General features: G+C 69.6%; 4 protein-coding genes across 7 annotated transcripts; all 4 read left to right on the forward strand.

Moving 5' to 3' along the window:
* Position 1: 1 nt before the first annotated feature.
* On the forward strand, positions 2–6,821 carry CPXM1 (carboxypeptidase X, M14 family member 1). Its single transcript, XM_015301329.4, has 14 exons — positions 2–412; positions 979–1,086; positions 1,502–1,611; positions 2,248–2,387; positions 2,463–2,547; positions 3,270–3,420; positions 3,498–3,586; positions 3,663–3,786; positions 3,862–4,058; positions 4,169–4,348; positions 5,098–5,395; positions 5,475–5,614; positions 5,961–6,063; positions 6,306–6,821. Exons 1-14 carry the CDS (start codon positions 67–69, stop codon positions 6,539–6,541), a joined length of 2,307 nt encoding a protein of 768 aa, XP_015156815.2. The 5' UTR covers positions 2–66; the 3' UTR covers positions 6,542–6,821.
* Positions 6,816–9,015, forward strand: LOC107056278 (probable N-acetyltransferase camello). Its single transcript, XM_015301330.4, has 2 exons — positions 6,816–6,860; positions 7,662–9,015. Exon 2 carries the CDS (start codon positions 7,673–7,675, stop codon positions 8,327–8,329), a length of 657 nt encoding a protein of 218 aa, XP_015156816.2. The 5' UTR covers positions 6,816–6,860; positions 7,662–7,672; the 3' UTR covers positions 8,330–9,015.
* A 111-nt stretch (positions 9,016–9,126) lies between these two features.
* NAT8 (N-acetyltransferase 8 (GCN5-related, putative)) lies at positions 9,127–14,039 on the forward strand. 3 transcript variants are annotated; one of them, XM_046941293.1, is made up of 3 exons: positions 9,127–9,156; positions 10,319–12,342; positions 13,304–14,039. In XM_046941293.1, exon 2 carries the CDS (start codon positions 10,331–10,333, stop codon positions 10,988–10,990), a length of 660 nt encoding a protein of 219 aa, XP_046797249.1. In that variant the 5' UTR covers positions 9,127–9,156; positions 10,319–10,330; the 3' UTR covers positions 10,991–12,342; positions 13,304–14,039. The 3 variants fall into 3 exon arrangements, with proteins under 3 accessions (XP_046797249.1, XP_046797247.1, XP_046797248.1); XM_046941291.1 differs by lacking the exon at positions 9,127–9,156 and adding an exon at positions 9,278–9,357; XM_046941292.1 differs by lacking the exon at positions 9,127–9,156 and adding an exon at positions 9,462–9,554.
* Positions 12,263–14,036, forward strand: NAT8B (N-acetyltransferase 8B (putative, gene/pseudogene)). 2 transcript variants are annotated; one of them, NM_001271144.2, is made up of 2 exons: positions 12,263–12,342; positions 13,304–14,036. In NM_001271144.2, the coding sequence occupies exon 2, from the start codon at positions 13,316–13,318 to the stop codon at positions 13,985–13,987; it is 672 nt and encodes a 223-aa protein (NP_001258073.1). In that variant the 5' UTR covers positions 12,263–12,342; positions 13,304–13,315; the 3' UTR covers positions 13,988–14,036. The 2 variants fall into 2 exon arrangements, with proteins under 2 accessions (NP_001258073.1, NP_001384852.1); NM_001397923.1 differs by lacking the exon at positions 12,263–12,342 and adding an exon at positions 12,446–12,538.
* Positions 14,040–14,430: the final 391 nt, after the last annotated feature.

The following is a 14,430-nucleotide window of genomic DNA, read 5'->3' on the forward strand; positions in this document are numbered from 1 at the left end:
CGGAGGGCCGGGGCTGAGCGCTGAGCTGCGCTGCGCTCGTCCCGTCCCGTCCCGTCCCGTCCCGCCATGCCGCCGCCCCCCCTCGCTCTGCTGCTCCTCTTCGCCGCCGTCGCCGCCCCCCCGGCACCCCTCGGCACCGCGCTCCGACCCGAGGCCGTGGGGATGGGCGGCCCCGGGGGCTCCGCCGCGACCACCCTGAGGGGCACAGCCCCCCCGAAGGGCACCGCCACGACCACCCCGAGGGGCACAGCCCCCCCGAAGGGCACCGCCACGACCACCCCGAGGGGCACAGCCCCCCCGAAGGGCACTGCCACGACCCCCCCGAAGGGCACCGCCACGACCCCCACGAAAAGAACGGAGCGGGGGGGGCCGAGCAGTGCAGCCCCCACCCGCGGGGGGCCCGGGCCCAAAGGTAGGAGCTCTGGGGGAGGGAAGGGGGGGATGGGAGTGCAAATGTGTGTGTGTGTGTGCATCTGAGTGTGAGCACAGCCGGGTGTGCACAATGTGTGTGTGGGTGTGCAGGGGGGGCGGCTTAATGCGAGTGTGCACGGGGTGTGTACGTGGGTGTGAGTGCACCGTGTGTGTGTGTGTGCACCGTGTGTGTGCACCGTGTGTGTGTGTGTGTGTGTGTGTGCTGCACCACGACTGCATTCCTCGGATGCTCTGTGTGCCCCATCCTGCTGCCAGGCCGGGTGTGCACACACACGTGTGTGTGTGAGTTTGTGTGTGTGTGTGCACCTGGCTGCACTGCTGCACTGGTTTGTGGTGAGGGGAGGTCCCAGGGTGTCCCTGTGAGCCGTGTGTGTGTCCGTGTGTGCACACCTGTGCGCGTGCACGTGGGTGTTGGGGGTGCCCAGGGCTGCGAGCTGCATGTGGTGGGCAGCGCCCCAGCTGAGCCCCCCCCAACCTGCACCCACCGTGGGGCCCTGAGGGCCAGCAGCCCCCCGACCCCCCCCAACCCACTCTGTGTGCGTGCAGCCCCCGTGCCCAGGAAGAAGGTCGTGAGGGTCAAAGTGGTGAGGAAGAAAGTGCTGAAGAAGAGACCCAAAGCTCCATCCAGGAGCCCTCCTGCCCCCCAGGAGCAGCGTATGTACACAGCACGAGGGGAGGGGGGGGTGCTGCATGGGTGTGTGTGTGTGTGTGTGTGTGTGTGTGCACCTCTGCACCATGCACACCCCCCTGCGCTGTGCACACATGCTGAGCGCAGACACAGCCTTGGCAGCTGGGAAGCACAGGGGAGGGGGTGTGTGAGGCTGGGAGTCCCGGGGGGAGTGGGGACCCCCAGGGCACCCCCAAAGTGATGCCATCCCGACCCTCCCCCCCCCCCCCCCCCCGTGTGGGAGGCATCGGCTGCCCTGGTCTGCGTGGTAAAGGGGTGCAGTGCTGCTGCCCCACCGCCACTCTGCATGGAAGGGAGCGGGGTTTGCACAGTGGGAAATGGGCTTTGCACAGTGGGGATCGCTGTGGGGTCACTGAGTGTGCCGTGCCCCTCTGCCCCCAGCGTGCCCCCCCCTGGGGCTGGAGTCCCTGCGGGTTCAGGACTCCCAGCTGCGCTCCTCCAGCGACAAACGCTATGGGCTGGGAGCCCACCGAGGGCGGCTCAACATCCAGGTAGGGCGCGGGCACAGCGTGGGCATGGCACGCGTGTGAGGTGTGCATGGCACGCGTGTGAGGTGTGCAAGGCATGGGCATGGCACGTGTGTGAGGCGTGCATGGCGTGTGCATGGTGTGTGCATGGGGTGGGCATGGCACATGTTTGGCGTGCACATGGTGTGTGCACAGTGTGTGCATGGCACGTGTGTGAGGTGCACGGTGTGTGCACAGCGTGTGTATGGCACATGTGTAAGGTGTGCATGGCATGTGTTTGAGGTGTGCAAGGCGTGTGCACAGTGTGCACAGTGTGTGCGTGGCAGGTATTTGAGGAGTGCATGGTGTGTGCATGGCACATGTTTGGTGTGTGCACGGTGTGTGCACGGCAGGTGTGTGAGGTGTGCACGGCAGGTGTGTGAGGTGTGCACGGCAGGTGTTTGAGGTGTGCACGGTGTGTGTATGGCAGGTGTTTGTTGGAGGTGTTGGAGGTGTGCGCAGTGTGTGCACAGCACGGTGTGTCGGAGGGCTCCGTGGTCGGTGCCTCCCCTCTCCCCGCTGGCTGTTCCACCGTGACCCCCCGGGGGTCTCCCGGCCCGCCTGGTGGGGGTGGAGCTGCCCCGGAACGGACCCTGCGCCCACCCGAACCTCCGCCCGCAGTCGGGGCTCTACGACGGGGACTTCTTTGACGGCGGTTGGTGCGCGGGGCGGGAGGACGCGGGGCAGTGGCTGGAGGTGGACGCGCGGCGCCTCACCAACTTCACCGGGGTCATCACGCAGGGGCTCAACTCCATCTGGACGTAAGGCGCGGGGCGGGGGGGGCCGGGGGGGGTCCTGGCGCCGGTGACGCTGTGCCCCCCCCCTCCCCCCCGCAGGTACGACTGGGTGACCTCCTACAAGGTGCAGTTCAGCAACGACACGCACACGTGGCAGCCGTGCCGCAACGGCACCGAGGAGGCGGTACGAGCCCCATCCTCAGCCCGGCCCGCACGGCGGGGCTCAGCGGGTTAACGGCCGCGCCGGGCTCCGCTGTTGCCTTTGGCCTCCCGTCCCGCAGAGCGTCCTCCAGCGCTTCCCCTCCGCACAAAGGCTGCTTGTGCTGCTGCCCGCTGGGGGGGCCGGGGGCGCGGGGGGACACGCGGGGCTGAGCGGGGCCGAGCGGGGGCCGAGCGGCACGGCAGGGTGAGCCCGGAGGTGACCGCGGCAGAGTGGCGCTCAGGGACGCGCGTGGGAGCTGTGCGGGTGGGCGGGTGCGGGTGGGTCCCCCCACGGGGATGTGGGAGAAACGGGGGCTGACGGCGGGGTTGGGGTCCCCGGTCACGGCCGTGCCGGGCGCGGGGCTGAGGTCCCACTGCCGGGAGCGGTTTGGGGTCCCCGTGCTCATCCCTGGGGTCCCCGTGCCGCGGGGGGGGGGGGGGCACAGAGCAGCGTGGCGCCGCAGCCCCACGGTTCTGCCCCGCTCGGGTCCGTCGGCACGGGCTCAGCCCGCTGCCACGTGTCCGCTCTTCATTAGGGGCCGGAACGGGGCCAGCGGAGGACGGGGCCACGCAGCGCAGCGCCCGTAACCCTTTGGTCCCCTTTGGCGGCTCCGCCCCATCCCCGCATCCCGGCTCCCCCCCCCCCCCCCCTCCCCATGGCGCCGCGCTGTGCCCGCGGTCACGCAGGGCTTGGGACCCCCCCAGGTGTTCCCGGCCAACAAGGACCCCGAGACGCCGGTGCTGAACGCGCTGCCGTGCCGGGCGGTGGCTCGTTACATCCGCATCAACCCGCAGAGCTGGTTTGAGAACGGCACCATCTGCCTGCGGGCCGAGGTGTTGGGCTGCGCCGTGCCAGGTGGGGACGGGCGCGGCGTGCGGGGCGGGGGGGCCGCTCCGTGCGTCCCTCACCCCGCCCCCATCCGCACCCCGCAGACCCCAACAACATCTACCAGTGGCCCGAGCAGCCCGCGCCCACCGACAAGCTGGATTTCCGGCACCACAACTACAAGGAGATGAGGAAGGTGCGTTGGGATCCCCCGGCGCGGCCCCCGCAGCCCCGGGCGCCCCCAGACCCCATTGTGAGCGCCTTCCCCGCAGCTGATGAAGAGGGTGAGCGAGGAGTGCCCCAACATCACCCGCATCTACAGCATCGGGAAGAGCTACCTGGGCCTCAAGATGTACGTCATGGAGATCTCCGACAACCCGGGGCAGCACGAAGTGGGTACGTCTGCGGGGTGGGACGTGGGGCTGGGCGGGGGGGGGGGGGGTCGGGACCCAACGTGGGCCGTACCCGCAGGAGAGCCCGAGTTCCGCTACGTGGCGGGGATGCACGGCAACGAGGTGCTGGGCCGGGAGCTGCTGCTCAACCTGATGGAGTATCTGTGCCGCGAGTTCCGGCGCGGCAACCCCCGCGTGGTGCGCCTGGTCACGGGCACGCGCATCCACCTCCTGCCCTCCATGAACCCCGACGGCTACGAGACCGCCTACCGCCTGGTACGGCCCCAAACCCGCCCCGCGAGACCGCCTACCGCCTGGTACGGCCCCAAAGCCGCCCCCCAGCCGCCCGTCCCGTTGCCCCCCAGCTGACCCCGCGCGCCCGATAGGGGTCGGAGCTGTCGGGCTGGGCCATGGGCCGCTGGACCTACGAGGGCATCGACCTCAACCACAACTTCGCCGACCTCAACACGGCGCTGTGGGACGCTGAGGACAACGACCTGGTGCCCCACCAGTTCCCCAACCACTACATCCCCATCCCTGAGTACTACACCTTCGCCAACGCCACGGTGAGGGCACAGCGCGGTGGGGCGCAGGGATGGTGTGGGGGTGCTGGAGGTGCCCCACGATGCAGCCTTACTGCAGGCGACCCCCAGGGCACAGAGCTGGGTTGGGGGTCTCTGCTGTGCCCCACTGACACCGTGTCACCACAGGCAGCCCCTGGGGGCACAGGGCTGGGTTGGGGGTCCCAGCTGTGCCCCAGGGATTAAGTGTCACACATGTGGTCCCCAGGACACAGGGGTGGGTTGGGGTTCCAGCTGTGCCCCAATGATGCAGTGTCACCATAGGTGACCCCTGGGAGCACAGGGCTGCATTGGGGGTCCCAGATGTGCCCCAAGGATGTGGTGTCACCACAGGCGGCCCCTGAGGCACAGGGTTGGGTTGGGGGTCCCTGCTGTGCCCCAATGACCCCCATGTCACCACAGGCGGCCCCTGAGGCACAGGGATGGGTTGGAGTCCCAGCTGTGCCCCAATGACCCCCTATCACTGCAGGCGGCCCCCAAGGCATGGGGGTGGGCTGGGGGTCCCAGCTGTGCCCCAGTGACGCAGTGTCACACACTGAGGGCACAGGGCTGGGTTGGGGGTCCCAGCTGTGCCCCAATGATGCAGTGTCACCATAGGTGCCCTCTGGGGGAACAGGGCTGGGTTGGGGGTCCCAGCTGTGCCCCAGTGATGCAGTGTCACCATAGGCAGCCCCTGGGGAATAGGGGTGGGTTGGGGGTCCCAGCTGCGCCCCAATGGCCCCCTGTCACTGCAGGTGGCTCCTGAGACGCGGGCGGTGATCGATTGGATGCAGCGCTACCCCTTTGTGCTGAGCGCCAACCTGCACGGGGGGGAGCTGGTGGTCACCTACCCCTTCGACATGACCCGCACCTACTGGAAGGCGCAGGAATTGACCCCCACGGCGGACGACGGCGTGTTCCGCTGGTTGGCCACCGTCTACGCCACCTCCAACCTGGCCATGGCCAGCGAGGAGCGCCGCCTGTGCCACTACGACGACTTCATGCGCTCCGGCAACATCATCAATGGGGCCAACTGGCACACGGTGCCCGGCAGTGAGTGCGAGGCTGGGGGGGGGGAAGGGGGAGTCCTGCAGCCCCCCGCCCCCCCCAATGCACCGCCGCCCTCCCTCAGGTATGAATGACTTCAGCTATCTGCACACCAACTGCTTCGAGATCACAGTGGAGCTGTCGTGTGACAAATTCCCCCACGTCTCCGAGCTGCCAACCGAGTGGGAGAACAACCGCGAGTCGCTGCTGCTCTACATGGAGCAGGTGGGGGCTGCGGGGCACGGACGGGGGTCCCCCGGTACCCCCCGGGCTTTGCAGCACCTTCCCTGCTCCCTGGGGGGTTCCCTCCCCCAGGGGGCTGCGGGGGGCGTGTGCTGGAGGTGTGTGCACCCAGAGGGCTCGTGTGTGCTGGTGTGCTGGACGCAGGGTGTGTGTGCCATGGTGCCATGCTATGGTGCTGTGCCAGAGTGCCATGCCATGGTGCCGTGCTGCCGTGCCATGCCCCAGGGCTTGTGTTGGGTACAAACAGCCCTGGTGCAGCTGAGGGCGTCCCACACGGGTGCTGTGCAGTGCGGGGCGTCCCCCTGACCCCCAGCCCTGTGGTTCCCAGGTGCACCGTGGCATTAAGGGGGTGGTTCGGGATGAAGAGACGGGTGAGGGCATCGCCAACGCCATCATCTCTGTGGATGGCATCAACCACGATGTGCGGACAGGTACAGCGGGACAGAGATGGGCGGGGAGGGGGGGGGGGGGGATGGGATGAGGTGGGATGGGACAAATGGGACAGATGGGATCAAAGGAATAGGGATGGAGGAGATGGATGGGAGGGGACGGCGAATGGGAGGGGATGGGATGGGATGGAGATGGGATGGGATGGGAGGGGATGGGATGGGAGGGGATGGGATGGGAGGGGATGGGATGGAGATGGGACGTCACCGCCGCCCTCCCCCCACAGCTGTGGACGGGGATTACTGGCGGCTGCTGAACCCCGGCGAGTACGAGGTGACGGCGCGGGCCGAGGGCTACGAGGCGGCCACACGGCCGTGCCGCGTCTCCTTCGAGAACGTGCCCACGCCCTGCAGCTTCCGCCTGGCCCGGCGGCGTTTGCGGGGCCGGGGACCGCCGGACCTCCAACTGCGGCTGCACCGCCACCGTCTGCGCCGTCTCCGCGCTCAGCGCCGCGCGCCGTGACCCGCCCGGAGCGGGCATCGAACCCGCGGCCCCGCGCCCCCCCAGGCCCCGCCCCTCCGGCCCCGCCCTTTCCCCGAAGGCCAATGGCGCCTCCGACGGCGCAGACCCCGCCTCCTCGCGCCGGCCCCGCCCCCCCGTGCCCTCCCATTCATTCCCTGCTCACGTGACCCGCGCGCCCGCCTCCCTCGCTCCCCCGCTCGGCGCCTATTGGCTGAAGGCGGCGGGAGGGGCGTGACCTCCGGAAGAGCGGCGGCCAATGGGCAGCGGGCGCCGCAGCGCCGGGCTGGCGATGGTGGAGGGCGGAGGGTGCGGCAAGGCGGTGAGCGGGGGGGGGGGGTCGGGGACACACGGGGGCGTGGGGTCCGCACGTGGGCGGGCGAGTGCTCGGGGCAGGGGCGAGGGGGGGGCGGGGCTCGGGGGTGCCCAGGGCCGGTCCGTGGGCGCCAGTAGGTGTAGGGAGCACTGAGGGGTCGTGGCTCTTCGGGGCACAGGGACTGCATGGAGCGTGGGGGGCTGCTGGGGTGGGTGAGGCTCCGTGGGGCACAGGGGGCTCCACAGGGGCACGGTGGGGGCTCTGCGGGGTTGTGGGGCTCCATGGGGCACAGGGGGCTCCGTGGGGTGTGAGGGTTTAATAGGGCATGGGGACTCTGTAAGGGGAGAGGCTCCATGGGGCACATGGGCTCTGTAGTGTGGGGGGGGTTCCATCAGGTGGGGGGCTCTATGGGGCATGAGGGGCACCATCGGCCATGGGGGCTCAATGGGGCATGAGGGGCACCATCGGCCATGGGGGCTCAATGGGGCATGAGGGGCACCATCGGCCATGGGGGCTCAATGGGGCATGAGGGGCTCCATCGGCCATGGGGACTCTATGGGGCATGAGGGGCTCCATCGGCCATGGGGACTCTATGGGGCATGAGGGGCTCCATGGGCCATGGGGCTCTAAAGAGTCAGGGGGCTCCGTGGGATGGGCAGTGCCGGCACTCCCCCCCACCCCGGGGTACAGCCGTGCCCTTATGTCACGGTCACTGCGCATCCACCCTGCTGCACGCCATGGGATGGGGATGGGGGGGGGGGGGGGGGGCTGACACCGGCAGCGCCGAGCCTCCCCCTCCCACCGCAGGGCAGCGCAGCATGGCGGGGTTCCGGGTCCGGCCGTACCGCGACGAGGACTACGAGGCGGCGCGGGAGGTCTTCGCCACCGCCATGAGCGAATACGCGCCGGCGCTGTGCCTGCACGTCCTGCGGCAGCCCTGGGTGCTGCTGGTGCTGGGCTGCGCCTTCTGCCTGCTGCTGGCCAGCGCCCGCTCCCTGCTGCTGCCCGTGCTGGCGCTGACGCTGCTGCTGGCGCTGGGCCGCCAGGTGCTGGGCTGCGCGTGGCGCGCCTACATCGAGCGCTGCCTGGGGGACGACCTGAGCGACATCCGCCGCGCGTACATGGACGGCCCCGGCGCCCGCTTCTGGGTGGCGGAGGCGGACGGCCGCGTGGTGGGCACGGTGGGCGTGCGGCCGGCAGGCGAGGCGGGGCTGCTGGCGCTCAAACGGATGGCGGTGCGCAAGGATTACCGGGGCCGGGGCATCGCGGCGGCGCTGGGACGGGCGGCGCTGGACTTCGCTCGGCAGCAGCGCGGCTGCAGGGCCGTGGTGCTCAACACCATCATGCTGCAGCACGAGGCGAAAGCCCTCTACGAACGCCTGGGCTTCCACCGGCAGCGCCGCTTCGTGCTGCCCACCGCCTACGGCCGCCTGGCCAACTGCACCGTCACCGCCTACCGCTACGACCTGCCCTGAGCGGCCACGGCCCGGAGCGCCCGGCTCGTGCCTTAGCCGGGCCGCTGCTGCCCCGTGGGAATGGAGGGGATGGAGAGAGCTCCGAGCCCGAACCGCGCTGGAGATGCTTTGTGGGGGTGCAGGGACGGCGGTGCCGTGGGGCTGAGCCGTGCGCACGGAGCCCCGTGGGGACCCCCATCCCGTTCGGACGAGCCATGCTGGTGAATCCCTATGGGAACCCCTGTGCTGTGGGGCTGAGCCGTGTGCACGGTGCCCCCTGGGGACCCGTTTGGCTGAGCCATATAGACTGCCCATGGGGATCCTCATCCCATGCAGCTGAGCCGTGTGGGCGATGCCCCATGGGGACCCTCATGCCAAATGGCTGAGCCGTGCTGGTGAACCCCTTGGGGACACGGGGATCCCTGTGCCATGTGGCTGAGCCGTGTGGATGATGCCCCATGGGGACACGGGGACCCCCAAGCTGCGTGGTGCCAGGCTGGGGACGTGCCCCCCTCCCCACCCCCAGCCACGCTGCTCCTCAGGCCCGGGGGGCTCAGCCTCCCTGTGGGGCCCCGACACCCCCACACCTCCCCAGCTGAGTGGGGACCCACAGAGGGATCCCCGTCCGTGTCCCCTCGCCGTGCTGGGGTCGGATTTGCGCCTGCCCCTCTTAACGCTGCCATAATAAAAGAGCATCGGAGCGCTGACCGTGGGATCACTTTCGGTGCCAACCCACGCCCCCCCAACCCCCCCGCCGCTCCCTGGGCACTGACGGCCTTTGCTCGCCGGTTTAAAGGTGCTGAGCGCTGCTACGCACCGCGGCCCCGCAGAGCAGCACTCCCGCAGCGGTGGGCAAAACCTCCGGGGGGGGGGCGGACGTGGGGTGGGGGTTCGCAGCTCCCCGTGGGCTGAACTGCCCCCGCCGCCCGAGCATCGCTCGCCGCGCATCGCTCGGCCCCGGCCCCCGCGGGGGCGCTGCGGGATCCCGGCTGCTCGCGGGGCTGCGGGACCGGCGCTGCCCGCCCGCCGCTGCCCGGCCCTGCGTACCGGTAAGGGCCGCGCCGCCGCCTCCCGCAGGCGGAGGGGGTGCGGGACGGAGCGTGAGAAATCCGGCGGCGGAGCGGCCGAGGGAGGGGGGAACGGAAAGGGGGGCGGTGCGGGACAGCGCTCGGGCCGCGCGGAGCCACGCACACGCCGTGCGGGTTGCACCGGGGGCGGCGGAGCTGAGGGAAGCGCGCGGTCTCCGGTAGGGCAATGCTGGGCCCGGCGACCCCCGACCCCAGCGGGACCCCGGGGGCTGCGGCGTCCCCGGGCTCCGCCCCATCCGCGGTTACCCGACCTCGGCACGGGCTCTGAACGCCGCGCACTGAAGCGGCTCGGCCCCCCCGCGAGCGCAGGCACAAAGCCCAGCGGCTCCCGCTGCTTTCAGCGCGTGCTGCCTCTCCTGTGCCCCTTCGCGCCCCGTGCAATCCTTCGGTGCCCGCTTCCCTCCCCGTGCCCCTTTGCTCCTGCCTCGGCAGCGCTGCTTCCCCCCTCGTCCCAGCCCTGCAGCCCTCAGGGGTTTGGGCCCCCCGGGCCCTGCTGCCTCCTCCTGTGTCCCAACCTGGGGATGGCAGGGGGAGCTTCTCCAGAGCCCCCCCCCAGGAAGGGAGACGTGCAGCCCCCTGCCCGCTTCTCGTTCCTGCACAGGGACCCCCTGGCACAGCTGCAGCTCCAGCCCTGAGCTCGGGCTGCTCCAAGTGCTTGGGTGAGGCACAGGTTGCCCACACAGGAGGTGCGGCCCCATCCCTGGTGACGTTCAGGTCGGGCTGGGGGGGTTCTGAGTGCCTGATGGAGCTGTGGGTGTCCCTGTTCTTTGTGGGGGGTCGGACCATCCTTTGGCTTCTATGAAAGTCCCTTCCAACTCAAACCATCCTTTGGCTTCCATGAAGATCCCTTCCACCTCCAACCACAATGTGACTCTATGAAGGTTCCCTCCAACCCCAACCATTCCCTGGTTCTGATTTGCAGGCCCCATTGCCCATGGCTCCCTACCGCATCCGGCTGTACCGCGACGAGGACTACGATGCGGTGCGCTCCCTGTTTGCCCATGGCATCCTCGAGCACGCCCCGGCCATGTACCGCCACGTGCTGCGCCTGGCACGGCTGCAGCTGGGGCTGCTGGCCCTGTTCACAGCCGTGCGTGCCGTAGCTGGCAGCTGGCTGCTGGCACTGGCAGCTGTGGCGCTGGTGCTGGCGGCCGCCTGGCCCGTGATGCGCTCCTTCGGCACGTCCTTCGTGACGGAAGCGCTGCTCGCTGACCTCCGTGACATCGACAGCTTTTACATGCGGGCGCCCGACTCCTGCTTCTGGGTGGTGGAGGCCGGCGGGGCGGTGGTGGCCATGGTGGGCGCAGCCCCATCGCAGCGCGGCGAGGCCATGGAGCTGAAACGGATGTCGGTCAGCAAGGACCACCGTGGCCGAGGCATCTCCAAGGCGCTGTGCGGGGAGGTGCTGCGCTTCGCCCAGGCGCGGGGCTACGGGGCTGTGGTGCTGTACACCTCCACAGTGCAGCTGGTGGCACAGAGGCTGTACGAGAGCCAGGGCTTCAGGAAGGTGGCTGAAACCAGCCCGTCTCTGTTCTCCAGCCTGATCTCCTTCCATCTCATCCATTACCGCCTCGAGCTGCCCGGCCGCCCGTAGGGCCTCCCCTATTCCTGCACCACTGAGAAATAAAGAGAGGCCGCGGGAAGGCTGTGCTGAGTGTGCCGTGGATGTGCACACGTGTCGTGGCTGTGCTGTGTGTGGCATCGTGCCTCCATGTGGCTCACACCCACACCATGAGCTCAGCCCAGCCTGGCCCTCCACAGGACCTCCCCGGACCAGAATGGGATCACCACGCCGCAGCCGCCCACAGGCGGTGCTGGGGGGCTTTTGGGGGCCCGCCGGGCCTCGCGCTGTCCCCCCACCAGCACTGCTGTGCTGTGTCACTGCAGGGCACTGCGTGTGGGCAGGGGAAGGTGGTTGGTGTGCGGGGCAGGAGGGCGCAGGGCAGTGGCTGGAGGTGGATGTGCAGCACCTCACAACATCACCGGGGTCATCACGCAGGGGCTGCACTCCATCTGGATGTAGGGCAGTGGGTGGGGGGCGTGGAGGGGGTCCGGCTGGTTTGAGAACGGCACCATCTGCCTGCAGGAAGAGGTGCTGGGCTGAGCCCCGTGGGGATCCTCATCCCATGTGGCTGAGCCATGTGGACAGTGCCGCATGGGGACCCAGATGCCACATGGCTGAGCCGTGCTGGTGAACCCCTATGGGGACACGGGGACCCCCGTGCCATGCAGCCGAGCTGTGTGGGCGATGCCCCATGGGGACCCTCATGCCAAATGGCTGAGCCGTGCTGGTGAACCTCTATGGGGACACGGGGATCCCTGTGCCATGTGGCTGAGCCGTGTGGATGACGCTCCATGGGGACACGGGGACCCCCACGCTGCATGATGCCAGGCTGGGGACGTGCCCCCCTCCCCACCTCCGGCCCCGCTGCTCCTCAGGCCCGGGGGGCTCAGCCTCCCTGGGGGGCCCCGACACCCCCACGCCCCCCAGCTGAGTGGGGACCCACAGAGGGACCCCTGTCCGTGTCCCCTCGCCGTGCTGGGGTCAGATTTGCGCCTGCCCCTCTTAACGCTGCCATAATAAAAGAGCATCGGAGCGCTGCACGCGGCCCTTCTCTGCACCGCGGGGTCACAGTGCGTGCCTCCCCCGCCGCTCCCTGGGCACTGACGGCCTTTGCTCGCCGGTTTAAAGGTGCTGAGCGCTGCTACGCACCGCGGCCCCGCAGAGCAGCACTCCCGCAGCGGTGGGCAAAACCTCCGGGGGGGGGGGCGGACGTGGGGTGGGGGTTCGCAGCTCCCCGTGGGCTGAACTGCCCCCGCCGCCCGAGCATCGCTCGCCGCGCATCGCTCGGCCCCGGCCCCCGCGGGGGCGCTGCGGGATCCCGGCTGCTCGCGGGGCTGCGGGACCGGCGCTGCCCGCCCGCCGCTGCCCGGCCCTGCGCACCGGTAAGGGCCGCGCCGCCGCCTCCCGCAGGCGGAGGGGGTGCGGGACGGAGCGTGAGAAATCCGGCGGCGGAGCGGCCGAGGGAGGGGGAACGGAAAGGGGGGCGGTGCGGGAAAGCGCTCGGGCCGCGCGGAGCCACGCACACGCCGTGCGGGTTGCACCGGGGGCGGCGGAGCTGAGGGAAGCGCGCGGTCTCCGGTAGGGCAATGCTGGGCCCGGCGACCCCCGACCCCAGCGGGACCCCGGGGGCTGCGGCGTCCCCGGGCTCCGCCCCATCCGCGGTTACCCGACCTCGGCACGGGCTCTGAACGCCGCGCACTGAAGCGGCTCGGCCCCCCCGCGAGCGCAGGCACAAAGCCCAGCGGCTCCCGCTGCTTTCAGCGCGTGCTGCCTCTCCTGTGCCCCTTCGCGCCCCGTGCAATCCTTCGGTGCCCGCTTCCCTCCCCGTGCCCCTTTGCTCCTGCCTCGGCAGCGCTGCTTCCCCCCTCGTCCCAGCCCTGCAGCCCTCAGGGGTTTGGGCCCCCCGGGCCCTGCTGCCTCCTCCTGTGTCCCAACCTGGGGATGGCAGGGGGAGCTTCTCCAGAGCCCCCCCCCAGGAAGGGAGACGTGCAGCCCCCTGCCCGCTTCTCGTTCCTGCACAGGGACCCCCTGGCACAGCTGCAGCTCCAGCCCTGAGCTCGGGCTGCTCCAAGCGCTTGGGGTGAGGCACAGGTTGCCCACACAGGAGGTGGTGCCCCATCCCCGGTGACGTTCAGGTCGGGCTGGGGGGGCTCTGAGTGCCTGATGGAGCTGTGGGTGTCCCTGTTCTTTGTGGGGGGTCGGACCATCCTTTGGCTTCTATGAAAGTCCCTTCCAACTCAAACCATCCTTTGGCTTCCATGAAGATCCCTTCCATCTCCAACCACAATGTGACTCTATGAAGGTTCCCTCCAACCCCAACCATTCCCTGGTTCTGATTTGCAGGCCCCATTGCCCATGGCTCCCTACCGCATTCGGCTGTACCGCGACGAGGACTACGATGCGGTGCGCTCCCTGTTTGCCCGTGGCATCCTCGAGCACGCCCCGGCCATCTACCGGCATATGCTGCGCTCAACGCGAGTGCAGCTGGGGCTGCTGGCCCTGTTCACAGCCGTGCGTGCCGTAGCTGGCAGCTGGCTGCTGGCACTGGCAGCCGTGGCGCTGGTGCTGGCGGCCACCTGGCCCGTGATGCGCTCCTTCAGCACGTCGTATGTTCAGGAGGCACTGATCACTGACCTCTGCGACATCGACAGCTGCTACATGCGGGCGCCCGACTCCTGCTTCTGGGTGGTGGAGGCCGGCGGGGCGGTGGTGGGTATGGTGGCTGTGGCCCCACCACAGGACCCGGCGCAGCGTGGTGAGGCCCTGGAGCTGAAACGGATGTCGGTCAGCAAGGATCACCGTGGCCAAGGCATCTCCAAGGCGCTGTGCGGGGAGGTGCTGCGCTTCGCCCAGGCCCGGGGCTACAGAGCCGTGATGCTGTACACCTCCATAGTGCAGGTGGTGGCCCAGCGGCTGTACGAGAGCCAGGGCTTCAGGAAGGTGGGTGCCATCAGCCCCTCGCTGCTTGCCAGCCTGGTCTCCTTCCAGATCTTCCAGTACCGCTGTGAGCTGCCCGGCCGCCCATAGGGCCTCCCCTGTTCCTGTAGCGCTGAGAAATAAAGAGAGACTGTGGGAAGGCTGTGCTGAGTGTGCCGTGGATGCCCTGTGCTGTGTTTGCCTGTGGCATTGTGCCTCCACGTGGCTCACGCCCACGCTGTGAGCTCAGCCCAGCACGGCCCTGTGCTGCTCTGTGCCTCCCCAGAATGGGGTCACTGCGCCGTGGTTGCCCACAGTCGGTGCTGGGGGTCTTTTGGGGCCTCCTGGGCCTTACGGTGTCTCCCCACCAGCACTGCTGTGCTGTGTCACCGTGGAGCACTGTGTGTGGGCAGGGGAAGGGGTAGGGGCTGGGGCAGGGCCTGCAGGTGGCAGCGACACCGCTGTCCCCAGAACATAGGAACAGATTCCCACTGACCTCTGTGCACGCCAGGGGTGCGAGTGGGGACGGGGAATGCTGGTGGCTGGGTGAGACC

Source organism: Gallus gallus, chromosome 4, assembly GCF_016699485.2.
Source record: "Gallus gallus isolate bGalGal1 chromosome 4, bGalGal1.mat.broiler.GRCg7b, whole genome shotgun sequence".
Taxonomy (NCBI): Eukaryota; Metazoa; Chordata; class Aves; order Galliformes; family Phasianidae; genus Gallus; species Gallus gallus.